The sequence below is a fragment of the Lytechinus pictus genome, chromosome 14 (genome assembly GCF_037042905.1).
Source record: "Lytechinus pictus isolate F3 Inbred chromosome 14, Lp3.0, whole genome shotgun sequence".
NCBI lineage: Eukaryota > Metazoa > Echinodermata > Echinoidea > Temnopleuroida > Toxopneustidae > Lytechinus > Lytechinus pictus.
In genome coordinates, this window is record NC_087258.1 from 25,883,821 (window position 1) to 25,911,310 (window position 27,490).

General features: G+C 36.9%; 2 protein-coding genes across 2 annotated transcripts; one reads left to right on the top strand and one right to left on the bottom strand.

Annotated features, from left to right (window-relative positions):
- The first annotated feature begins 3,506 nt into the window (after positions 1-3,506).
- Positions 3,507-10,345, top strand: LOC129275642 (proton-associated sugar transporter A-like). Its single transcript, XM_054912149.2, has 6 exons — positions 3,507-4,267; positions 4,976-5,128; positions 6,169-7,068; positions 7,436-7,546; positions 8,083-8,291; positions 8,885-10,345. Exons 1-6 carry the CDS (start codon positions 3,889-3,891, stop codon positions 9,095-9,097), a joined length of 1,965 nt encoding a protein of 654 aa, XP_054768124.2. The 5' UTR covers positions 3,507-3,888; the 3' UTR covers positions 9,098-10,345.
- A 7,579-nt stretch (positions 10,346-17,924) lies between these two features.
- Positions 17,925-18,938, bottom strand: LOC129276848 (uncharacterized). The gene has a single exon (XM_054913248.2). It carries the CDS (start codon positions 18,936-18,938, stop codon positions 17,925-17,927), a length of 1,014 nt encoding a protein of 337 aa, XP_054769223.2.
- Positions 18,939-27,490: the final 8,552 nt, after the last annotated feature.

Sequence of the window (27,490 nt, forward strand, 5' to 3'; positions counted from 1 at the left end):
GTATGATTAAGCGTCAACTTTTGTGTTAGAGGACCCTAATATTAGCGTCCGTGAGGTTTGCGAAAGGTCCCAATTGTGTCCTTCTCGTATACCGCGGCCATTATTTGGAATCTACTCCCCCGGTCACTTCGCTGTCCTAGTCCTACAGTAGGGCCTACATGCCATCGTTAAAGAAATAAATGTTTTGTATATTACACACATCTTGATCTTGTTTTTCATCACTCATTGATCTAATTGGTTTCCTGTTGGGGACTAGTGTCTTCAGTTGTTAGAGCTCCTGTAATGAAACATGTTAGAATGGTTAGTATTGATTCGACCTGACTTGTCTCTTAAATTGTTGGTGAATGCAGCAGCAATCAGGAGGGCACCGGATGCCACCAGGAGGTAGCTAGGAATTCTGCCAGTGTTTAAAAACTGTACATAACTAGCAAACGCTTCTAACCTTTTCATCATGATATTTAGGATTAATTTTTAGATTTTGTATAATTTGAAGCTTTGCAGGAGAACTATTGCTGGGCAAGCACCATGAATGTCTTTAAACGATGTGTGTGTGCTTTGTAAATCCGCATCATTTATATTGTTTATTAGTATTATCGTTATCATTGATTTGGTAATTTGAAATCTAATACCAACATTTCTTAACACTAATGTGTGATGTGATTAAGAAATTATTGTCAAGGGATTTGAGGGATCTGAAATGTGGGATGTTACAACATTCGACTTAACAAAACGCTCCTGATAGTGTGTTTTAATATTGAGTTTTGTCAAACGTGTATCAATCAGATATGATGATCTACGTCTGGGACCGACCTTTAACTTCACCATCCGAAAGGCGTGACCAGAGCTCGAACCGCTAACCTCTGCATTTGTAACTTTCCCACATAACTTGGATTACAGGGGCACGCTACAACATCAACCTAATACCATTTTATTAATTTACAGCTTGATCGAGAATTGTGTTTATTTGGAATTATATCATTTATTCCTTGTGCTTTTAATACCATTCTATTAATTTCTCGCTTTCATATATATATAAAATGATAATGAATATTAAATAACCTAATTTTAATCTACCTTTTTATGAAAAACAATCAATGTGAGAAATTCCATCAGAAGTGGTCGTTATTTTTAAATTATTTCATGAAGTAGGCATCACTAGTACTCTTTATATAAAATAGTGTGCGTTATGTGGACAAGATGTAAAAAGAATGAATGTATGTAAAATATTGTATGTAAAAGAGTTATGTAAAATAATTAGATTCGTTATTGTTTTGTTTATATTATGAAATAAAGGTTCTTTTTTATTCTCTGGAATAAAAAGGAAAAAAAAAACCCTTATACCATTTGTATCTTGGCTCATTACTCTGATGACTGATAGTTGTTTAAACTTTTTCCTAACAAGAATTGAATAACATATATGCCCCATGCTTGGCTTTTGTGTTTTTCAGAACATTTCGTTTTAAAAGGCCGGGTATATGGAACGAATTATCTAATGGCACAAACGTTTTACTTTTATGTTTATAAAACGTATATTGAAACTAAAAAAACTCTCCAATTATCTTTGGATGTGCCAGACTGACTATTCTAGAAGAAAGGAAAAGGGGTGTAATTTCAAGATGTTATCGTTTTCTAATTGTACACATGATGTCAATTTGTTTATACTGTTGTACGCTTTATATTTAACATACAGTTAGGTAGTATGGAATGGAACCGGCTTTGACTTATCAAATGGCTTTCCATATAGGGCCACATCAGCTACGCGTATCGTGATTATATTTCCTTGGTCAAGTACTGTATATGCTATATATAATCGTGATCAAGTCTGTTTATTCTATCATTCTTGGGTAATTATGTTTGCTTGATAGATGTTAAATAAATGATTAATGATGAAAAGTAGATTGTATCGTGTTTTTTTCAAAACAAAATCGGTAGATAGACTTCAAATAAATTCTGGGACTATCTTATAAAACCTGTCATTATAACACAATTTTTGTAGTGGTCTAAAGCTTCTGAAATCATTCCATTTGAATGGCTTATAGTAAACTAGTTAAAGAAATTGTGCATTTCTTTATCATAAAAAGGCCCATTATTTCATCTTGAAAATCTAACATTACCAAGTAATCAATATTACACGTCAGAAGTATTATTGTAACAATTTGGAACCCTAATTAAAATGCACTGGCACTTTGTGAATTACATTTTTGAATAGTTTTGAGCAAAAAAAAAAAGAAAAGGAAAACAAAATGAGGTTTAACTGATAATCTTTATTTCAAATTGAATGAAACATGTAAAGTGAAAGAGGGAGAGAGAGAGAGAGAGAGAGAAGGACAGGGGATGCATGTATGCGCGTGAGTTATTATGTAGTGAATAGATGGAGCAAGAGAGGTGATGAGAGAGATGGAAAGAGGAAGAAAGCGTGAAGAAACTGTGATAGTGCGGTTCAAAATTTGACCCTTCTGAAAAAAAAAATTCAAGCATTATTTAAGAATGTGACTCCCATGTTTTTGTAACATTCAATTAACATTATTATAGTGTATTTCTATTTGTTGTGTGTTTACAATATGGGGGCCGTTCCGCTATACATGTAGACTTCTGGTAAAATATCCATTATGATGATGTTGATGATCAGTAGCGGCGGAAGCCAAACAATTTAGGGGGGACCACCAAAATTTTTGACAAGCAAAAAAAAAAAAGGTTATCAACCAAAATTTTAGGGGGGACCAACCAAAAATTTTGACAAGCCAAAAAAAAAAAAAAAAAAAAAAAAAAAAAAAAAAAAAAAAAAAAGGTTATCAACTAAAAATTTAGGGGGGATCGTCCCCCCTCCTCAAATTTAGGGGGGGGGGGGGACAGGTCCCCCCCGCTTCCGCCGCCTATGTTGATGATCAACAGCATTTTTATAGCTCCATTTATCTGTGAAAAACATTCAAAGGCACCGATTCCTATAAATACAACACATTATACACACAGTTGTTTGAGAGAGATTTTCAGTTCAAATTGGATGGTTTCAAGGTTGTTGCAACCAGTTTGACATGTTTGAGGGATCACAATATTGTCGATATGAATGATTCTGGATATTGTCGATGATATATTCATTTCTCCTTCTAGATATTGTACAAAACGAAAGCACAGGATAAATTCCCAACACATGTAATTATATAATGACATTTATTGCTTTCTCTTAAGTTAATCGTACACCTCTTTTTACAGGTCTGTAAGCATTTTTAGAATATACGAACGTCTCTACGTTTATACATTCCAAGAGTGAAAGAGATTTTTCACATCATGCACTGATCATGTTTATTGATGTTTATTAGGACATATCAGTACAGTTTGCAATTGCGGTAGACAAACATCGCTAAGGTAATGTTTTGGGTTAATATTTAAACAAAGTGATTAGGCTGTCGAGGTAGAGACCTAGGAAGGTTTGTGTACAGAGTAAAGCTCCCATGTTTACGCACTAATACCTTGGTCACATTTGCTCTACGGCGGCCGTACGGCGAGTTGAAAACAGCCGTTTTATTCAATTTTATTCAAACCATCTATATTTAGCTGGTACAAAACAATGTTAAAACGACTGTTTTCGACTCGCCGTACGGCCGCCGTAGAACAAATGTGACCGAGGTATTAGACGCCTTTGATAAAAAGAAAGAACAGCATCCAATTGCTACAATACGTTTTACAGTCTTGTGCTTGAGTGGTAGTCAGTGTAACATCGTTTGGAAAAAAAATGATATCAAGTCACGTACCGCAGTATCAACGATTTTTCACAACCTTCACAAAATGAGTAAAATTTGAGATGTATTTCTTGTTTCTAGCCGTGTTAGCGATAAACAATACCGAGACAAATATGACTAAGGAATTGAGCTAATTGGCAACGTCGCAGGTATGGACGTAGACGAGCAACACCCTCATGGCTCCCAGTACCTGAGACGCAGAAAACCAAAGAAAACACTATGGCAACTACTGCGTCTCAACGCAGCTGTCTTCGGTGTAGCCTTCGGATATGCAGTTGCAACATCCCTCGCTACTCCTCTGCTCCTTTCCCTTGGTCTCTCGAACCAGTTGTTCGGGATTGGATGGCTTGGAGGACCAGTCATGGGGTGCTTCATCTCCCCTATCATCATGGCTACCAGTGAGAGATGCAGGAGCAGTTGGGGACGCAGGAGACCGTTTCTTCTTGTTCTTGGTATGGGTCTCATCGTCGGGGTTGTCCTCTTCCTGAACGGAAGAGACATTGGATTCATCATCACTGACGACACACAAGGTATGCTGCATTATATGGTCCAATTATTTCCCCCCCTAAAACCTGCTGATTCTTCCCCATGCTGAGTCGTCTACCATCGATTTGGCTTAACAGCTTATTCCCGATTTAGCGGTGTTACTAATTCTACAATATTTCATTTTACTTGAAAACTATCTTATTATTTGACTTTACTTACGGCTATATGAAGGGTCACTTCTTTGAACACTACAATATATACGATTTACATGTAGAGACAAATAATGTAGCGAGGGCATGTTCATATTTTTCTGGTCCGATACACTTTATCGGTTTGGAACTAACAGCTACATTGACATCGGTCAAACCTACTCCAGACTGACGAAACATTTTACGTTATTTCCAATGATATCACACCGGCTGGTTTGGTGATGATTTCGTTACGTTGAATGTAGCAATCATCTTATCAGACCACGATTTTCTTCCAAGGGTAATAAACAACTTAAGACACATTACGCATCCCTCATGTATGCATCTACCCAGGGAGCCGAAACCACTTTTAGGTGAAATTGTCATAGAAAGTCAAAAATCCTCGTGCAGTAGATCTTTCAAGAGGACCATCCTTTAGATGCTTATAGCAGACCCAAATAGATAAATCAAGACAAGTTTTCTTTATAATTATACTTTAAAGTTACAGTAAGCTTCTCTAGCTCCATGGATAATCGTTTCACCTTTTTAATCAATCGTCTACAGACAGATTGGCTTGTATTTTTCTGACTGTCTTTGGTCTTGTGCTCGTGGACTTCTGCAGCAACGCCAGTGACATACCATCAAAGGCCTACCTAGTCGACGTATGTAACCAGGACGACGTCATCACAGGAATCAACATCCGAATAATCTTTTCAGGTATACATTATATAAACTCTTAACATGCATAAAGGAATCAAATGTAGTCTAAATGATCAAATCTTTAATCTGATTTTACTTTATGCAACATGCAAGATTCTAATTCTGTTGTACATGCACTAAACATGGCAATGATCATTTTATAAGCAAATGAGGGTCGGGTTTACTTCTGATTGCTTCAACATTGATCTCCTTTAGCACTTTCTTCTGTTCTGCTTCCTGTTCTCCCTATGTATCACTGTCTTCAATATAAAACAGGAATAGTAGCAGCTAAACGCGATTGTCAATTGGTAACTTAAGCACACAAAGAATCAAAATGATTAATATACCTTAAACTTATGGCTGAAGAATTATAGTGGTTCACACATCAAGGCGAACTGTACAATTTTTCTTATGAGTCATTCAATAAAATGTTCTAATGTTCGTATTAAATTATTCGAGTATTTACATCGAATACATAGGAACGACGCATGTAAAAAAGACTGCTCTCATGAGACCATAAAGATAGAGGATTAATTTATTGTGTTGTTCATCATGATGGTGTTCAAACAACTTAGAGCCTATTTCTACAGGGAATTTCATGTCAAATAATAGGCTGTCCATAGTTTAATTATCGAAATATTTACCTCTTTTTGGTGTATGACCCGAAACAGTGTAGGTTTGGTTACAGACGTACAGTAAAACCATGGAGATATTTGTAAACAAGAACCTTACATAATGTTTGCCTAAGGTCTCAATCTCTCGTACAGTTATATTTTAGGTATAAGGGCGTTTTGATTTTTAGCCGGCTCTCAGTCTACACTCTAAAAACATTCAATACAATTTTACCCAATATTGGGTAGAAAAGGAACATGCATGTTTGCTGGGTATTTTTTTTACCCCAATATTGTGCTTTTTCTACACAACATTGCAGCATCTTTTTACCCAACCAACATGCATGTTCCCATTTTACCCACTATTGGGTAAACCTTTTTTTAGAGCGTATATGAAACATATTTTCTCTCTGAATATTTACAAGCACGTCTTTCCTCCCATTTCAGGTCTTGGTGGCGGGGTCGGATACATCTTCGTAGCCATCGATTGGATGTCGACATCTGTCGGGGGAGCTCTGGGTAGTCAACTACGCGTCATCTGCCTGTTCAACGTCGCCTTCCTGACGATCAGCCTGGCACTTACACTCTTCAGCATTCCCGAGGTGGCACACGAACAACAAACGAACACGTCAATGATATCTACGCCGGCTTCATACACTTCTTATGAATATAACGACGACGAACACTCACAACCATCGTCAATTCGAAATACATCCATACATGTTAACATAAATGTAGATGAAAGACAGCCTTTACTTGGCGAAAGAAACAACGTAGCTCAGTCTGATCTACCCCCACCTGAATGTCCCCTAAAAAGGAACGCACGATCTAGAAAAACGGTAAGGGATCACAGTATGCGTGGATATGATGTGGATCGGTTTAAGAAATCGGCTGCAAGAAATCCCGAGCCATCTCATTTAGAGTTCTTCCCCAATGTAGACAGCAATGACGCTCAAATACACGAAAACTGCGCTGGAGGTCCCTCCAGGGTGTCAGCATCGAGCACAGATAACGGACTCAACGTCGATGTCAATTGCGACGTCCGTACGGATCGTTTTTCCATCGCCAGAAGTCCGGCTGCGATCTTACCCGTGACATCGACAACACACAGTAATGCATCCAGCCATGGAATTAGCGTTGTGGCTCAAAGCAGTATTGCTTCTGATGACGAGAGAATGTGGTCATCGGATGAGAAAGAATCAATTTCCGTCAAACATTTGATGATGTCAGCCATATTCATGCCATGTGATCTCCGAAAGTTGATGTTCTGCAATTACATCTCTTGGATAGCCTTCTTAACGATGCTTCTATACTTCACCGATTTCATGGGCTGTACTGTATATCTTGGTAAGGAAATCTATGTGATTTGTTTAGATCAAATTCAGGTCACTACTTCGGTTCTATTCAACTCCATTTTTATTGTTTCCTTAACATGTATGTGTAATGTAAAAAAATAATTTGTCTGAGAAAATCGACTGTTTTTAAAATGTAGCCAGAAAAAAATCTCACTCCAAAAATATTGCTTTGAAAAATAACAATTTTATTATGAAGGTCCGACACGTTTTTTTGGAAGCGTTACGCACCATTGGACCATGTTCTTAGGTGCTAGGTGACAAGGATATATCCTTTAGCATATAAAATGATCACCAGTCTTAATATCTTACGAACAACTTTTTTATTAAACACCCACCATCAATCTGATTTCTATTTCCAGGTGATCCCAGCGCCTCTTCAAACTCCACAGCTTACTCCAGATATCAACATGGTGTACAGATGGGATGTTGGGGGCTGTGTGTATTCTCATTTTCCGCTGCTATTTCTAGCCGTACGTATTTATTTCATCCTCGTTCAAAATGATTTTTTTTTCTTTTATAAAAAAAAACAACTTACAAACCGATCTCATTATCAATGTTTCCATTATCATTTTATTATGTTGTTATTATGTTTTGGGGGCCATGATATGTACCTTGATATATTCTTTATTCTTTTTTTATTAATTACGAAATGATCTCATTATTATAAGTTTTTCCAACATTCCTGAATATAAACTTTTATTTCAAGGATAATTTTCGTCACAATTACATATACATATATATATATATATATATATATATATATATATATACATGTATATACATTTATAAATCATTGTTATCATCATCACAATCATCACCTTTGTCATCATCATATTCATCATCACCATCAACATCATCATGATCGTCGTCGTCATCACCATCATCATCATCATCCTGCACTTTAGAAAAAAAACATACATTCGTTACCTTAATATACGTCAAATATTAAAAAGCTTTTCAACGTTTTTAATTTTTTGTTTGTTTACATTCCCCTAACAATCTACAGTTGTGCTCAAATTTCTCGAAAAACGCTGGAGCCTGCGAACAATTTACGTGTTTGGTCAACTCATTTACGCCGTCGGTATTGGGTCGATGTTCCTGACAATCAGTTACCCATTCGTGACCATCTCTCTATGCGTGACGTTCGGAATCAAGTTAGCTGTAATCACAAGGATACCAGAATGTATCATCGCAGCCTATCATCGCTCTGATAAGGTACAGTTTTTAACACTAATTTCATTTTCAAAGGAAGAAAGGCTGCGTAGAGATTTAAAAATTAAGTGGAAAATGCTTTTTAACTCGATCTGCGTCTTCATCATGTTCATTTTTGACGTTGAGTTTTCAGCACTGATCTGCCAGAAGTTTACTAACAGTGTTGCCCCGAGAACAATTACCAGTGGTCACTGAAAAGTTTATCTTTTAGGGCGGGGGATGTTGAGATGAAGGTGGAGAGATGGCTGACCGTACAAAAACGAAATCAGATGATAACGTGTAGTTTTGTTGGTTTATTGAAGGGGGAGGGGGTGGGTTGTACTCCCAACGTTACTCCGCATTCCGCTACCCCGTACTCAAGTATTCGTCAGTTTTCATCCTCTTCAAGGCAACAAAGATCCTCTTCATATTTTATTGCCCTAAAACCGAAGTACACAAACAAATCAAATGAATTTTATTTCTCCCCAATATCATGTTTATCATTTTCAATTCGAGTCAATCAAGGCAAGTCAACTGATTTAATTTTGCCCTTTTACCAGTCTTGTGTTTCTTATTCAATTGATTTCACAGGTTTATACTGTTATTCTTTTTTTCAGTTTAAAAATCCTGATGGTGGCTTGGTTCGCAGTACGTCGGGTGATCTGGCTGGTCTGGGAAGTCAGGTCCTATTCGCGCAAATCACGGTCTCCACGCTGCTCGGCCCCATCATCCATTCGACCGGTACTCGACTCGCCCTCGTCGTCTTTGCTTCATCTACAGCCTTTATTTCGTCTATCCTCTCAGCTTGTTTTTTAAGTTACGAGTTATGATTCTCGAACAGTGTTTTGGTGGAGAGAGCTAGACATTTTCAGCATAGCTGTGAAGATATAGTTATTGCATTTTAAACATTTTACTCGAGTCGCCGTTAATCATCAAAATAAAAGAAATAATCACTATCGGTGAATATAATGGGACAAAGTCATTTTTGTCGGTTTGGACAAAGTAAGAGATTGTGTGAATTCACTTTATTTTACTTTATTGGAATAATAATGAATGAATGAATGAATGAATCTTTATTTCGTTTCAATTCCGATATCAAACAACAACAATAACAACAGTAAATTATTTCGATACAAGTAAATAGGAAAGAACAAAAGTAAAATAATTACAGGATAATATACATAATACATGCACTGCTTTTTATGGAAATGAAACGTGGTGACCTACTAAGAAGCTTAGCTTGTGGGCCATAGGCCACCAGAATGTTAAAAACTTACATTAGCAATCATTTAAAACATCATAGAACAAGCAAACAAGAAATTGGAGTAAATAACCAAAGTACAGATATACATATTTACAAAAGATACACTAAAAGTAACAAAAAAGTGAAATGCAAACATTCTATAAGACCTAGAGTATAAAAATCTGAAATTCGAAAAGAAGAAAGAAAAGAGGAAAAAATAAAGAAAATACGCAGAGCTCTATTTTTGCATAGATAATTGTGGGAAGAATACAATTTATAAAGTTAGACGAGATATAACAAGCAGGCATTCGTTTACTGATCTAAATATTTCTTCAGTAAATCTGTCTTTAACTTGTTTCTAAAAACACTAAGGCTAACTGATTGCTTCAATGAAGAAGGAAGGGAGTTCCATAATTTTGGCCCTGAATAAACAAATGTATATTAGCCGAAAACTAGCTTTGACCAATGGCAAGTGGAGAAAAGAAACTTGTCTTGTAAAGTAAGAATGGATTTGGTAATTTCTAACACATAATGAATCAAGGGCAAGTGGAAGTTCTCGTTTATTCAAATGATACATAATGCAACCGAGGTTGAGATCAAATATGTCATGTAAATTTTAGGAACTTGTTTTCATAAAACAAAATATTAGTGTGAGATCGTGAACTTACTCCACAAACTAGTCTAATTACCCTTTTCTGGACTTTCAATAGCCCATCTAAATGAACTTTAGCAGCGTTACCCCAGGCAAGGATGCAATAATTCAAGTAAGGCAAAATGAGAGTTGAATACAACATGCATAAAATATTTTTTGGGAATATACTCTTCAATGAATTAATGACTCGTATGGTTGTCTAAATTATTATTTCAGTATGTTGATGTCGTATATTGCGCATGCTGTGTTGTTTTCTTTTAAATGAAGGGCGGAGGACCGGAGAAAGAGAAGTAGGAGAAAGAGAGAGAGAGAGAGTTAGGGAAAGAAAAAAAAACAATACCATAACAACAACAACACATTTAGAAAACAGTGCACACGCCGATCGACAATATGAGCATTGACCTTGCGCATTAACGTCCTCGCGCCGTCATCTTCGAGGGTGAAGCCATTTGCCTGGCATGCGTTGACGACCTTCAGCTGGTGCATCTATAAAGTGTTTTCGCATTTACTTCGGAGCCGCTCTCGACAACGCACCATTTCCTTTGAAAAGGCAAGTCAACTCACAATTGATAGTTGAGGATTTGTCGAAAGTTGGTGGACCGGCGCAGCAGATCATCCGAAGATTTGCACCGGACGAACAATTGCAATATTTGGTTTTCCAGAGCAGGGGCGGATTCAGGATTTTCCAAAAGAAAGAGACCACGCTGCTTTCCCGGTGCACCAACTTTCGACAAAAGACTCTCAGCTCTCCATTGTGATTTAACTTGCATTTTCAAAGGAATTTGTGCGTTGTAGAGAGCGGCTCCGAAGGTAATGCAAAAACTATCTATTCTCTGTGGAGGACGATTCGAAATTGTGACGTCATATGCATAACGTCTACTGTCAGATTATGGTCGGGTCAGAAAATTCAAGATCATAGATTAGAGAACTCTATTATCATGAAAGTGGATTTATTGATTACCTTTTAATATCGAAATGTATAACACTTGCAGAATGATACAAAATCCCCCTACAAAGCCGAATTTCGTGCGCTAAAATCGATTTTGAAATTGAATAGTTTTTCCCCCTAATAATTTTGTCATCGCTAACAGTTTTATTGCTATTGTTTTATGCCAAAGGGAAAAGGAGTATGTTACACAATCTCTATTTCCTGAAATAAACGTTCTTACGAGAATCTTTATAAGAGCATAGTTCCCATGAAAAAAATGAAATCAATCATCAAAATATTGCAAGTATGAGACCCGACAGTTTGTCAGGGACGATCATTGACACATATTGACAGTTGAAAGCCTTTAGAAACAACAAATATGAGGTGCGTTGAGTTCTATATATTATTTCATTGTAAAGTGTACCACTAAAATGTGCCAGGTTATGGTGAATTTGGTTGTCATGGTTACCGTCTTCATATAGAATATATATTTGTTGTCAGTATCTCTCTTGACAACTTTATCAAAATTTATTGAGGCATAATTATAATCAAATATGACTTCAAACATTACCCATACAAGCGTTCTTTCATATCACATAAAAATAATTTTAACATACAATCTGTATCATTGCTATAATGCTCATAAAAATACATTATTATACTTAATATTTACATAGTCTTATGTAAAATTATGTAAAAAACACATGGCTGTAGTCACCATGGTTAACATGGTTAGTGTGATGTATTATTTTTCTTTAAATTTTACCGATTGAGAATTCTTTCAGAAGTGATCACTGATAATAAGAAAGAAATTATTATGTACTTCTTGAACGCACAGTGGACCGTCATGGCACTTGGCCAAGCAAAAGTTTTAAGTACTTTCTTCTCCCTAAAAATTACGAACGTGCAATACAAATATATTTGGTCGTTTTGTAATGTAACATTTCATAAGACTCTTTGTAGAAAGATTTAAATGGAATAAAACTCAAGAAATCAAATGCAACTTGATTTACGGTTACAGCCCGATAGACCGCGGGTCCGATAGACCGCGGGTCCGATAGTCCGCGGGTCCGATAGTCCGCGGGTCCGATAGACCGCGGGTCCGATAGACCGCGGGTCCGATAGACCGCGGGTCCGATAGTCCGCGGTGTGTGTAAAATTATGATCAGGATATAGTGAGATCCAATGCCATCAAGAGGTCAAAAGGCCAATGATACGAGTCCATGGGGTTCTATAACGATGACCCTAAGGACAATCGCCCCCTGACATCTACTTCAAGGAAAATATTATCCCCATATTTTTATCGTCAGGGACTGTTACCCCCCCCCCCCCCACCGGAAATTTACCCTCTATAGACGCCATACGGAGCCTCTAAAATGCCATCGACTTGACGACATGGCGAGATACTTTATCTTGCCATGTCGACTAAATAAGCTTATTATGTCCGCATGGCGCGATACGTTATTCTGCCACTTATAAAAAGTAATATGTCAACATGGCGAGATATTTTTATTACATTTTTATTACAAAAATACAAGGTTGTGGTAGATTTTGACATAATATTTGGAAAATAATATTATATTTCATCCTAATCCCTTTCCTTTTCTCTCTATTTTTTCTAAGTCTTGATTCTCTCTCTCTTTTTTTTTTTTTTTTTGGGGGGGGGGGGCAAAACGCCCATGTCCTAACAGTCATTTCCTAGCTTTACTTTATAAGCAATATAAATGTGTAATAATCTTTTAAGCCCTATGTTATCTAAAAATGAAATTTCATGTATTTTGTCCTGAAAATTGAACATTTTGGGCAATGTTTGTGAACCTGAACAGGACGCGTATGTAACTAGATAATTACCACGAGCGCGAAGCGCGAGCAGAAATGTTAAATATTCGTTCTGGCCTGGTCAAATAGGGTCCTGTTAAGGATGTTTTGCAGTTAGCCATTAAGACGATACATATTTTAACGATTAAATAATGCAAGCGCGAAGCGCGAGCTGAACATTTTTTGATATTCCAACCTAAAAAGATGAGATTTCAAATCCCCCAATGGGACATTCGATTCATGTTTGTCAATCATGAAAAAGGATGGGTAATTTTTGGTATCTTCCTACAATAATAATGCGAGCGCAAAGCACGAGCAGAAAATTTTTGATATTCTGATTCCATACTGGATAATTTTAGCACGTTTTGAATAAGATCAAGCTTTGTATCTCAAAAACATGCGCGCGCGTGTTTTAGAGTTAGACAGAATCCTGGCAATCTGAATACATTTCATTTTCCATCATAAAAATCAATAATGAAAGCGCAGAGCCCGAGCTGAAAATAATATTTGAAATTCCGATATGAAAAGGGTCAATTTAAGCACTGTTTACAGCACTGTGTATATAGGGAAATTTGATAGCACTATATAAATAATGTGAACGCGAAGCGCGAGCTGATATTTTATTATTTATTTGACCTAGGATCGAGACATTTTAGGCCTAAGGACATTTTGTCATCATGAATGGTGACTATCTTCTATTTCTTTTCCTAAAACTTGTTGATATTCATTTCTGAAAAAGGGACAATTATGAATTCATACAAATTTTATTTCATATTTATTAATCTGTTAAGCCTAATGAGTGTGTGAAATTTGTTGACAGTTCATGAGGCCTGAAAACTAGATATTTTAAGTATTTTTGTAATCATGAATAGGATTCATTGATTGATATATTTTTAGCAAATAATGCGAGCGCAAATTGCGATCCGGATTTTTTTTTTAAATAGAATTAATATATAGGTATACATAACTCACCAATCAAAATGCGAGCGCACAGCGCTAGCTCATAGGCCTTTATTATTTTTTTTTTACAATCGAGACACCTGAAAAGGTATATTTAGAGAATCTTATATGAACTACAAAAAGACAATAGGTAGGCCTACTTGGCAAATAGTGCGAGCGCACAAAATGTTGATTCAAACCATAAAACGGACATTTTCCAGAGCACTTAAAAACATAAATTGGTAAATAAAACAAAATAATGAAAGATCGATGTCCGAGCTGAATTATGTTTTGTATATTGATATCAAAACTTGATATTTTAAACTACATATCAGCCTATTGAGCAAGATATGTATCTCATCGAACAGGCAATGCAAGCGCGATGCGCGGGCGAAACTTTAATATAGTGACATTAAATATTTAAAAAAAATTGTTTTCCAAGTCTTCTCCTGACCTTATTTTATTCACTCGTCTTCCTCCTTTTATGTTTCGTCTTCTTTTTTCCCCTTTCTTTCCCCCTTTTTTTCTTTCCCCGTTTTTCACAATTTATTTGCTCTGTCAATAGGGGGGAGTGTGCCCTCGGGCGGCCTCGATCCGCCTATGTTAGTAGTTGTTATGATGAACACGATGCATATCTATTAAGAAATGAATGCGACCGCGAAGCGCTAGATGAAAACTTTTATAATGATGAAATGAAAAATACATTTTCAGTTGTCAGGTTAGAATATCAAATATTTTCAGCTTGTGCTGCTCGTTCGCATAAAAAAACCCTGTAAGGTCGGGATGCGTATATGACTAAACAATTTATTGATGCCAGCGCGAAGCGCGAGCTCAATTTTGTATATACTGACTTTAATAGGAAGGACTAAGGTATAGTTCCTATTCTAATTGCTTGTCCTTTTTCTCTTCCTTTTTTCTGTTTCATACCCCCTTTTTTGCGTCACCATGGGGGGGGGGGGCAAAATCTTTGCCCCTTGGATCGGCCTATGTATGTTGACTTGAAAACCACTAACACTTACATGTGGGATTGAAGCAGAGGATGCATAACTCATTAATCAAATATTGCGAGCGCGTAGCGCGAGCTGAATTTGATAATAACCCTTTTTTGTTACCCTGAACAGGGTATCTATCTCGCTAAACAGACTTAAAACTCGAAAACATTGTTTTTTCTGTTATCGTAAAAACGGGATATTTTAATTCAGCCGCATTAATTTAAGTTTTTTGGGCAGGACATATATTTTACTATAAACAGGCAATACGAGCAATGTTGCGCCCCCGGTCGAAAATGAATTTGCATGAAGCCCTCTAAGTTCAAGGTCAATTTGGCGCCCCCGGTTGAACATAAACTTGGCGGCCCCATGTGAAAAATAACTTTGCCCTCCCTCCCCCTCTCTAAAACATGTATTTGTCGCATTATGGTCAAAATTCAAATTAGCGCTCCCCTAGTTCGAACATCAATTCGGTGCCCCGCTAGATCGAACATCAATTCGGCGCCCCATAGTTCGAACGTCATTTTGGCGCCATCAAATCGACGTCCAGGGGAGCGTTTCATGAAAGGACTTGTCGGACGTTTTATCCGACAAGTCCCCTTTTATCCGACAGTTACCATAGAAACAGTGACTCTCAGCCAATCAAAATTAAGGAAAGATATCAGATCTGACAACTTGTCGGACAAAAATGTTGATGAAACGCTCCCCAGGTCAACATCTCCCTCTTCCGTTTCCCATCTCCCTTTCATTCTTTTTTCTTTCTCTTATCCTCATTCCCCTTCCTTCCTTTCTCTTTCTTTCTCTCTTTCTTTCCCCCTATTCTTTTCCCCCTTTTCTTCTCTTTTCCCCCTTTTCTTCTCTTTTCCCCCATCTTTTCTTTCCCCCTTTTCTTCTCCTTTTCTGTCTTTTCTTTTCCTCTTTTTAATCTCTCTTTTCTCGTTTTCCTCTCTTCCCCCCTTACTCTCTCTTTTTTTCTTCTCTTTTCCTCTCTTCCTCTCTCTCTCTCTTCTCTTATCTTTCTTCCCATCTTCCTCTCTCTTTAAATATTATTCTCTTCCTTCCTCTTTTTTTTTCTTCTTTTCCCCCTTTTCGTTATTCTTTTCTTTTCTTTCTTTTCCCTCTTCCACTTTTTTCTCTTTTCCCCTTTACTTCTCCCTTTCTTTTTCTTTCCTTTCCCCCTTTTTTCTCTTTTAATTTTTTTTCTTCTCTCCCTCTTTCTTCTCTTCTTTTCCCCTCTTCCTCTCTCTCTCTCTCTCTTTTTTCTTATCTTTCTTCCCATCTTCCTCTATTTAAATATTCTTCTCTTCCTTCCTCTTTTTTTTTCTTCTTTTTCCTCCTTTTCCTTTCTCCTTTCTTTTCTTCTCTTCTTTTCCCTCCTCTTTTTTCCTCTTCTTTCCCCTGTTTTTTATCCCTTTTTTTCTTGTCTTTCCTTTCCCCTTTTTCTTCTCTTCTTCTCTTACTTTCTCCTTCTTACTCTCTTTTCTATTCTCTTCTTTTCCCATCTTCCTCTCTCTTTTTTTATTCTCTCTCTTTTCCCCTCTTCCCCCCTCTTCCCCCCTCTTTTTTTGAGCTGGGGGTGGGGGGGGGGGGGTGAGGCTGTTCCCCCTCGGCCCCCCATGGATCTGCACCTGATAGAACCCCATGGCCTCGTATCATTTGACCTTTGGACCTCTCGATGACATTTGATATATCTGATCATAATTTTACACACACTGCGGACTATCGGACCCGCGGTCTATCGGACCCGCGGACTATCGGACCTGCGGTCTATAGGACCCGCGGTCTAACGGACCCGCGGTCTATCGGACCCGCGGTCTATCGGACCCGCGGTCTAACGGACCCGCGGTCTATCGGACCCGCGGTCTATCGGGATGTCCCCTGATTTACAACCAATCAGAAGCTCATATTTGTACCTATTTTGAAATTATAAAAAAAAAAATTGCGTTCAAATGCAACGGGCCGAAGATCTTACAAACAAAAAAACACAAACAAGAACTATTACTGAATATTATGTCTTGGCACATAAGTTCTTATAAATTATTCTAATCGTTTGTCCAGGCATTTGTTAGTTCTTAAGAATAATGTTAAAAAAAAACTTTCTCCTCTGCCAATATCAGATAGACAGCCTGTCTTCTACTGCTTGCAATACTTCACAGTATCCATGTTATCTTACGTATGATGCTGGGGGCTTGTAGCAATGGTTTATTTCATATTCGTCTAATGCCAATTCGTCCAATTGCCAACTCGTCTACTACCATTTGGTCCATCATCAGTTCGTCTACTCACCACATAGTCTACTTTCATTTTGTCTAATGCCATTCCGTCTAATAACCAGTTGGTCCAATTGCCATTTGGTCCATATACCATTTGTTTAATAATTAAAGTAAAGTGTTAATTGTGCAAAATGAATGAAAAGAAAATGGGTATTAGACCAACTGGTTATTAGACGAAATGGTAATAGACGAAATGGAGACTAGACTAAGTGATGATTGGACCAAAATGGTTATTAGACCAAATGGTTGTTAGACGAAATGTTGGTGGACGGAATGGCATTAGACTAAATGAAGGTAGGTCATGTGGTGAGTGGACGAGTTGGTAGTGGACGAATTGGCAATTTACTCATTTCAATGTGTGGATGAGAGTAGCTGGCCAAATACGTCGTCTCCTTGCACAAAGTACCATTCTCTATCGATCACATCATCAGCTGGCGAATATCCAACTTCTTCAATTTAAGCCCTGACTCCATACGTTGGCAGAATGCTTAAACCCTCTGTGCCTGAATCAATGATTGGTGCGTACAGATTCTCATATCATTTCCGAAGTATTTACACTCGGGACTATATCTACCAGCTATTGCGGTTACTGCTTCCAACAGTTGTTAGCTTCTTGGAGGTTGTCCATCCTTCCATCAGAGTGTTCGAACCCCATGTATGTTAAAAAAATGTTGAAATCCACGGAGAGTTATGCTTAATTGAGGGATTACTTTTTCAAGGGTCCAAATTCCAGAATCGAATTCTCAAATAAATTCAACGTCACAGAAAAAAAAACACAGTAACAAAAGAAAGTGATGTCATTTGAAGCATTTACATTATTTTGTGGTATCTGAGCAGTATATTCTGAGCTTTTTCTTAAAGACATCTTTGGCTGTCTCCCGGAACATCTTATTTGTGATCAGGTACACTAGGCAATGCCACCACGTTGCAGACATGGAAAGGAACACAACCACACTTCCAAAGACTGGAGGAAAATTAACACCAACGCCTAACAAGACATAGAAGATGGTGAGAGGTAACCAAGAGACAAAGACAACAACGTTTAGGAGAAAGATGGTCAAAAGTGCCCTTCTGTTGCTCTTACGCTGTCTCCTAGTCGTTGCCGTTTCCTCTCTAGCATAAGCTGAGGTGTCATCGCGGTACTTGCGCTGATTAACCGTGCTAACCGTTGCAGTCATCGTGATTTCCCCATCTGCTATCGCCCTCGATTGTTTTCGGGAAATGACCAGCAAGCTCACTGTTGAAACGACTGATGTGAAAGCCGCCATCAGCAAGAAGGAAACGCAGAAAATCAAGACGAAATTGCCTTTGAGTGCATCCACATTAAATTCACATATGTTCATCATGAAGTCTCCTGAAGGTGTCTTGGGTATAGGCAATCCCACAATGGTCAGACGAATGGATGAAGTTATGGCCACGGACATGACTACAACGGCCCTTCGATCAGTAACTATATGATGATACCGAAGGGGTTTTGCAACCATTATATATCGGTTCAGATTAAGAAGACAGGTAAGCGTTAATGTCACAAAGAAGCAAGGACAAATCAATACACCTTGGTAGATGCAGATGGTAAATCTGGCATTGGCAGACATGGGGACAATCTGGAGGAGTGATGTAATCGCCTGACCAATCCCGTAGGCTGCATACCATACAGTCAGTGCTTTGAGAAACATTTTGGTTACAACGTCGAAACCACTTGTTGAATAGCGGAGAATGCCGTATGTAAAGGCGTTTGCAAGGACAGACAAAGGAAGTTGTGATACATTAAGGTAAAACGGCGTGGAATACGTTTCAAGGTATTCAGAGCTAGAATTAGAAGACGCCATCGTGCTCATACTCAAACCTTCAACTGAGATATCCAAGAGCCGAACTTCATACAAATTACCACCATTGGTAACTGATTAAGTAAAGGGAGTGCCGTCGATAATGTTGCTTACGCTATTGGCAAAAAAAAAATCATGATAATTTGACAGAATGATGACTTCACAGAATTGCGAAATGAACTTGTGGCACCGGATATTCTCAAGGCATCTGTAAGCATAAGATGTTAATGATGAAAGGCACAATAAAAGGCGGTTCAATCGCTTCATGGCTTTGCCTTGACACAAAGTGGTTAATGGGTCAGGCGACTCACATGTCCACTATCTCTCGCTGACAAATATTGGTTCTTTTATAATACACGTTAAAATATGTAGGTCAGCGTATCAGATTACTGAGATGGTGACAATGAAATGACAATCATGCTCTCTTCATTTTGAAAAAAAATACGCATTGAATTGAGTACTTATCGAAATTGCAATTAATCTATAGCAAATCGGATTCTTATCTGGTTCTGAAAAAAAGTGTGAAAGGTAGTGAAAACCCGTATAAAGGTTTGAAAATCTACCTGAGCATCTCAGATGATCAAGAAGCATATTTCTTTTAGTGCTTGAGAATATGACTGTAATTTTGTTTTCAACGCTATTGTAAAAACATTTTGGACAAAATATCAGTTTATTGTTTTTATAGTATATGAACCCACTTCTTAAGATGAATGGGCTGTAATTATGTGTAACTTTTGAGTATCCAATTACTTTCTTTAAGAGGCATATGCTTAAAGTGTTATTTGTAACATAAAAATTACTGATTACTGAGAGACGTTGCTAGATATGTCAAAATTTCAAATTTGAATTTAAAAGGTTGACAGAATATTCCATGGCCAAGACAATTTTGTAAGATTAGAATATTTGATGATACCTGAGTATGACGGACATTAACGACTCTATACAAAAGCTTTAGATTGGCTTTTAAAAAATTATATTAAACATATGACTGATGTATGAAGTAGAAACCAACCACTGAAAAAAGATTTGTTGGCTTCCGATAATTCTGAAAAAGAACTTGTCAGGTCTTTCCTAATTAAAAAAGTGCAGTCAGCACTTGGTTCGTGCTCAAATAATTGCTTATCTATGCTTTAAACCTTTACCGATTTAAATTATTAATTAATATTGGAAGGAATAATATTTCGTGTATAGACATCATCTTCGAGCACGGGCAATGAAAACTTTTGTGTTCTGAATTTAGTGGCACGCGACACTCAGTAACTGTAAAAAAATATGATATTGCAATTAAAAATGAGTCTTCTGATTGTATGGTTATTATTTCTTTTCACGTTACAAATAGATAGTTGATAACCTATAGAAAGGTGGATATCTGTCAAGCCTAAATGATCATGTTTTCCCTTTTTTTTAATTCCGGCTGGGTCTTTTTGCGGGTTTGAATACTTCTTAGGATAAATGAAGAACACCCCCACACTTTGACTTTGAACTCTTTTCGATAAATAGAATACATGAACAAAAGAAAAAAACAAGACACCTGCCATTAGCTCAATTTTAATATGCAAAAATAATATTTAACACATTCAATACCTATCGTTCATGTTGTTGATTTTTCGAAGAGGAATTCGGTCTTCGTAGTATCATAACTTGTGAGAAGGGAGAAAAAATAAGAAAAAACATAACGGCGAAATCCTTAGAGAAATAGTACAAGGAATATTCAAGTTTGTGTGTGATTAAAGATTCAACTAATTGTGAATCTGGAACAGAAAATTTGGTAAGTAGATCTCCAGCTCTTTTGTACTTTTTTTTTTTCAATAAGAAACAAAGAATCACAATAACGCATGTGGGTGCTAAACAATACATACATAATAAATAAAGAGGCTTTAATAGGAGGTAATAATAATTTGTGAAAAAAATGTCGGCATTACTCCTATGTGTTTAAGATTGCATGCTCGATCTGTAATGAAAATCATAAGTCAGGAAAAAATTGGAACCAGTGGGATCCCACAAAAGATGCACAGTTTTTATGACCTTGTCAAATGCAACTATTAAGTTAAACATTGAAAAAAAATGATTCTTATAAATTAAGGATAAAATTAAGGATTGTCTGTACCACTGAATCCTATATTGAATTATATTACTCGATAATAATAGTGTTCAGTGGTGCTTTATATCCTAAAAGGTTCCATGATATTGTGGTAGGGTGAGGGAGAAAGACGACTTAAAGATGACGTCATTTTTTGGTTAATTCATTTTTGAAGGGTCCTGGGAAGCTAGGGTGCTGAAGCACTCAAAAAAATTTCCTTGGGGGTGCTGCATGTGTCATTCTCCATCCCCGGGCATCCCGGGAGATTTGTAAAAATTTAACCGAAATGGCCTTCATTTTGAAGTGAACCTCCCCTTTTTTATTATTATTTTTTTTTTATTTGCTCTTCAAATCTCTTGGGAGCAATTTGATTCTCCATTTTGTAGTGGAAACCTTTATCATTATTTCTTTGCTTTTCAAATTTACATCAACTCCAACAGTAGAAATCCTTTCCATAGCCCTGTTATTCTTTCTTCATTCTTTTTTCCCCTTTTTATTCACCTCCACCTTATCCCCTTATTCACTTCAACAATCGGGGGGGGGGGGGCACCGTTTTAAATTAAAGAATTGTGTATAGATTCGAACTTTTCAGTATTCTTTAAGGAATCATACGCTTTGAGAAAAATAAACTCACAAACTGAATTCATAGAAAATTCGGATAACCGGATAACCAATTCGGGCAACAATTCCTTACTTCGTATGAACTGATGTAAATTCTTCTCATTTACCCAGTCGTGGTCAAGGTAAGTAATAAAAAACAAACAAAAAAAAAACCCTGGAATTTATTATGATTATTGGACAAGGAATCCAGGTGGTTTGAATGCGGAATCAAGAAAGCCACCTTCATGGGAAATAGTGGAAAGCCCATCCTTCAACAAAAAAGAAGGCCTCCAGTCCAGGATAGGCCCCATAGAAAATTGACCTAACCTTGTTTTTTCATATATACAATAATTTTTTTATGGTTTCTTGTCATTTCGAGGTTGCTGATTACGAATCTGAATGATTTCACTCGTGTAACCTTAAGCATATTCAGCAAATTGGTAAAATACAATATGGCCGCCAAAATATGCAAATTACCCATGAAAATCATAAAATTTCCCGCACATTGGTTATAAAATGTATGTATATGTGTTGCAGGAGTGAAATACTCTCTGAAAAAATAAATTTTGACAAAAATTATTTTTAGATATTCAAAATGGCCGCAATAGACCCCTGTATTTTATATTATCTACAATATTAATGGGGGAAAACTAAATTTCACAAAAGTGAGCACTAAATGCGAGTAAGTGTGATTTTTAGTGAAATAATGGATGAAAACATGATTGCTAACGAAATGTATCTTTTGTTATGTCATGTATGTAATAAATGACGCATTTTACTGTTCAAAAAGCCACCAAATGCCCTGACAGTTTATGGGGGGAAAAAAATCACAAGGGTGAGTGCTTAAATGCATATTACTAGTATTAAGATAAGCGAATGGAATACTGGCTAAAAACATAATTTTTACGAAATATAAATGCAATTTATGTGATAAATGCTGTATTTTGACATTCAAAATGGCCGCCATAGGCCCATTATACATTATGTACAATGCGATTGGAGAAATTAATTTTCACACGAGTGAGAACTATAAAATGCATGTAATTTTGATCACCGAGTAAAATAATGTCTGAAATACTCAGTCTGAAAACATGTTTTCTAGCAAAACATGTCATTTCTTTTGTAATGCATGAGATAAATGCTGTATTGTGAAATTCAAAATGGCCCCTTTAGGCCCTAACAGTATTATCTACAATGTAAATTGTGACATATAATTTTGTAAGAATTTGGATTTACTTGACTATGAAATCCCTTAAGCCCTGTTGTATGATAAAACATTAGTTGAAAACATGATTATTATGAGATATAGCATTTCTTCTGCCATGTAAGTGATAAATACTGTATTATGACATTCAAAATAACTGATACAAGCCCCAACTAAATTATATTACATGCGTATAGGGAATCTACTTTTTACAAGAGTGAGAATCATAAAATGCATGTAGCTGTGATGTATGAGTAAAAATATTGTCTTAAACATGATTTCTAAATAAGTACATCACATATTGGTCATGGTGGTAACAAATGTTGTACTTTGAAATTCAAAATGGCTGCCATAGGTCCTAAAAGTACTATTATGTACATTGTAATTTGGGACATATAATTGTGACAGAATTTGGCTTTGCTTGACTAAAGTATTGCATGTAATTGTGATGTAAGAGTGAAATATTGTCTACAACCATGCTTCCTAACGAGCTATATCATATCGGTTACAGCCCGATAGTCCGTGGGTCCGTTAGTCCGCGGGTCCGTTAGTCCGCGGGTTCGATAGACCGCGGGTCCGATAGTCCGCGGTGTGTGTAAAATTATGGTGATATCCAATGTGATCAACAGGTCAAAAGGCCAATGATACGAGTCGATGGGGTTCTATAACGATGCCCCAAAGGACAATTAATTGCCCCCTGACAACTACTTCAAGGAAAATATTATCCCCATATTTTTATCGTCGGGGACTGTTACCCCCCTCCCGAAAATTTACCCTCGAGACGCCAGTTATCCCTAGTACGGAGCCTTTAAAATGCAATCGACTTGACGACATGGTGAGATACTTTATCTTGCCATGTCGACTAAATAGGTTTATTATGTCCGCATGGCGAGATCCTTAATCCTACCAAGTACACTTATAAAAACTTTTATGTCAACATGGCGAGATATTTTATCTTGCCAAGTCAACTTGTAACAAGTTATAGGTCAAAATGGCGATATATCGGGATTCACGCCGGTGTAGCAAGTTTTTATGCCCGTGCGGTGAAAACGCCTGCAAATGCGAAGGACAAAAAACCTGATGTTGTTCAGGCATTTCCGTCCGCCCGGACGTAAAAAACGTTTTGCCCACTGAAAAGGTCCGTGTTTTCCGGAGATTACGCCCGCATATTTTTTCAGCGACTGGAGTACAGGCTACGATTTTTTCGGCGACTGGATCGCAAGCTACGATTTTTTAGGGTGTCTGAATCACAGGCTATCTGACAATGGTGTCCGTAGGATTGGAGCTATGATTTTCCTCATTTCTTTCTCTGTCATCTCCATCCTAGGTTTTACTTGGATACTAGTAGGCCTATATAACATATTTTCAGTAAAAGCCCTGGTTTTAAATTGTGAGGCACACCTACTCGACTTTAAATCCTAGTAGATATCCTATAAAAAAGACATAAAAAAGATAAAGAAAAAAGAAAGGAAAAAGAAATAAATACTGTATTTGAATTTTACTCTATTCATTTACTTTTTTTCAAAGAAAACAAACGTTAATAATATAATATTTATGTTGGCGAAAATAGTCAAATTTGACTGGTTGCCAAATAAAAATAAGAACCCCCCGTGACAATGGTGTCATCACAATAACAATCGTGTCATAACATGCATAGCCTTCAAATAATTAAGAACACAATTTGTGTGTGCAGTGTATATTTCAAAGGAGATCCCTTAAGAAAAATTTGTTGTAAAATAGCTGAAAGAATAATACAAAATATTAGTGAAGGTTTGAGGAAAAACTTTAAGTTATTAGGATTTTAAGTTTCGGATTTTGACGTCATAAACGAGCAGTTGGACTATTATGTTATGTATTAGAAAATGCACTGAAATTTTAATTTTTTGATGGCTCGTAATAAGTTATTTTTTCTTTTCGTTTTAGGAAAGGGTGTAAAATAATTTGTCTATTGATGTACTGGTGATACAATAAAACCGGTTTCAATTTTCTGAGAATATGACATTTCATTTATTTCTTACCATTCGATTATGCAGGAAAGCTCCTCACATATGACGTCACAAATCAAATAATAAAAATTATAATAACTTTTTTCCTTTGATGGAATTTTTCTTAGACCTTTGACAATATTGTTTTATTATTTTTTTTTTGCTATTTTTACATCAACTTTTGTCAGGGTGAACTTCCCTATTTATGGTGTGGTTGCTATCCCATATTATTTACAAGATTGCTATTATTTTACTGAGTAAAATTTTACCCAATATTGAGTAAAAAGGGAACATGCATGTTTGCTGGGTATTTTTTACCCCATATTGGGCTATTTCAACGCAACATTGTGTAAAATTTACCAAATATTGGGTATCTTTTTACCCAACCAACATGCATGTTCCCAGTTCCCATTTTACCTAATATTGGGTAAACTTTTTTTTAGAGTGTATGTATAACAAATTATAAACCTCTCTTTAAGAATGTCGAATAATCCGTTCCTCTGATTGGTCGAAATTGAGGTCATGTAATCAACCATGCCTGAAAAACAACAAACTAAGGTGGTTACCAAGGGCAACGGGCATAGTTAACAAGATTTCTGCCCGTGGCCCCCTGATACGCCCCTTAACGACGGGCATGGCAAAATTTGGCTGAGATCTCCATTTGATTGCGTGCAAAATGTTGTTTCCTGCGGTGATTGCGGGTACCATAAATATCCGCGCGATTTGATCGAAAGTTTTAGACAATTCGCACATTTACGCGCTTATTGCGCAAGTGCGCGCAACGGATATGACATATCGATGGAACGATGCTGATCTCTGAGTTTTGCTTGTTTATTCCTGTTTAAAAAATATGGCATTAATGAAAAGAAGATTAACTTATTAAGGACATAACGGATGTATCAATCATCAAGTTTTGCTGCAGCTGTTCATTCAAAATCAAATGCATGCTCGCAAAAGGTGAGTCGGCTGAAAAGATAAGACGGTCATTGCACTTTATAGCCAGGTATGACAAACGACAACGTTAAGCTAGGTTGGGGCGTAAGGTCTAACGTTAGGCCTACGTTAGCTTAGAACCGGCTCAGAAGTTAGACTCTTAGAGTAGACTCTGTTAGATCTCACTAAGTTAGACCTAATGTTAATCGTAGATCTGACGTAGATCTAAAGTTAGACTCTATTGCAGATTTATTTTAAGACGTAGGCTTACTGTAGAATCTAGATCTATTTGAGACCCTTATTTGGTTCCTAAAATATCTAGGCCTACCGCCATTCTACGGACTGCTTTGATATTCGACTTCGAGACCTAACGTCAGAGCTGAGTTAGGGCCTAACATTAAGTAACAACATGTTGGGCCTAACGTTAGCATGGGCTAGGGCTTTAGTTTTAGGCTTAACTGGTTTAAGATCTAGCCTAGACCTAGACTAGATCTAACGTTTAATTCGGTTCATAAAATATATATGGACTGCTTTTATATTCCAGACATGGTTGTTTCTTTCGGCTCGCGGGTACTGCACCGGCCAGACCATGCCCTCGGGCATAGTAGCGTTGCAGTCCCCTTGAGCCTCTAGAAACAACCATGCCTCTCAAAGCAGTCCATATATCTATACTATGAAATTGCACCCCCTTAAAAGAATTACGTCCCACTCGACCGATTAAGAATACTCCACCCCCTTACTCACAAAAGAAAGGAATTCGTGTCTACGCCCGTAAATTGTAAGGTTAGGTTATTAGGAATTCATGACAATTTTATTATCATATAATTAATGTAATAAGCCTAATGAGTTAGTGAAATTTGTTGAAATTTGAGGTCGTAAAACTGGATATTTAAGCACTTTTTTAATTAGGAATAGGATTTATGAGTTGATATGTTTTTAACTATCTATGCGAGCGCAAATCGCGAGACGATTTTTTTTTAAACTGTCATTAAAGGGGGATTTTAAGTAGTTTGTTACAGAATTAATACATAAAGAATCTTATAGAATAAACAAAGACAATATGTATAGGCATTCTTGGTAAATCATTAAATGCGAGCACACAGCGCAAAAAGCTGCAAATGATATTCACACCATTATACGGGCATTTTACATAGCACTTAAAGAAAAATAAATTTGTAAATCAAACAAAATAATAAAAGCTCGATGTCCGAGCTGAAATATGTTTTATATATTGACTTCATAACTTGATATTTTGAGCCTAATACATATCAGCCTATTGAGCAAGATATGCATCTCATCAAACAGGCTATGCGTGCGCGAAGCGCGAGCGAAAATTTAATAAAGTGACATGAAATATATATCTTAAATCATTTTCCAAGTCTTCCCCTGACCTTATTTTATTAATTCGTCTCCCTCCTCCTATTTTTCCTCTTCTTTTTTTCTCCTTTCTTTCCCCTTCATTTTCTTTTTTTCTTTGTTTCTCCCTTTTTTTGCTCCGCCAGTAGGGACCTCGCCCCCTGGATCCGCCTATGTATAACATCCAGCTGAGTTACAGTACATCACTGTTTTTTTTAGACAGTTCGAAGTTCTAAAAACGTGATTTTGGGGGCAAATAGTAAAATGTTTGCCTGATAATGAGTGATCTCATTATGACCTTTAAATATGCAACTGTTTGTTGTGTATGTAAAGCATAATTCTCAAGGATCCCCAAAACGGCTGAATCATCCTAACACTAGCACCACATTCATAAATA

What these genes read in the sequence shown, in the direction of transcription:
- LOC129275642 (XM_054912149.2), top strand. Translation starts at nt 3,889, where the DNA reads ATGGACGTAGACGAGCAACACCCTCATGGCTCCCAGTACCTGAGACGC. An exon ending in TTCCGCTGCTATTTCTAGCC is followed by an intron (nt 7,547 to 8,082) that starts GTACGTATTTAT and finishes AACAATCTACAG; the next exon opens with TTGTGCTCAAATTTCTCGAA. An exon ending in CCTATCATCGCTCTGATAAG is followed by an intron (nt 8,292 to 8,884) that starts GTACAGTTTTTA and finishes TCTTTTTTTCAG; the next exon opens with TTTAAAAATCCTGATGGTGG.
- LOC129276848 (XM_054913248.2), bottom strand. Translation starts at nt 18,938, where the DNA reads ATGGCGTCTTCTAATTCTAGCTCTGAATACCTTGAAACGTATTCCACG.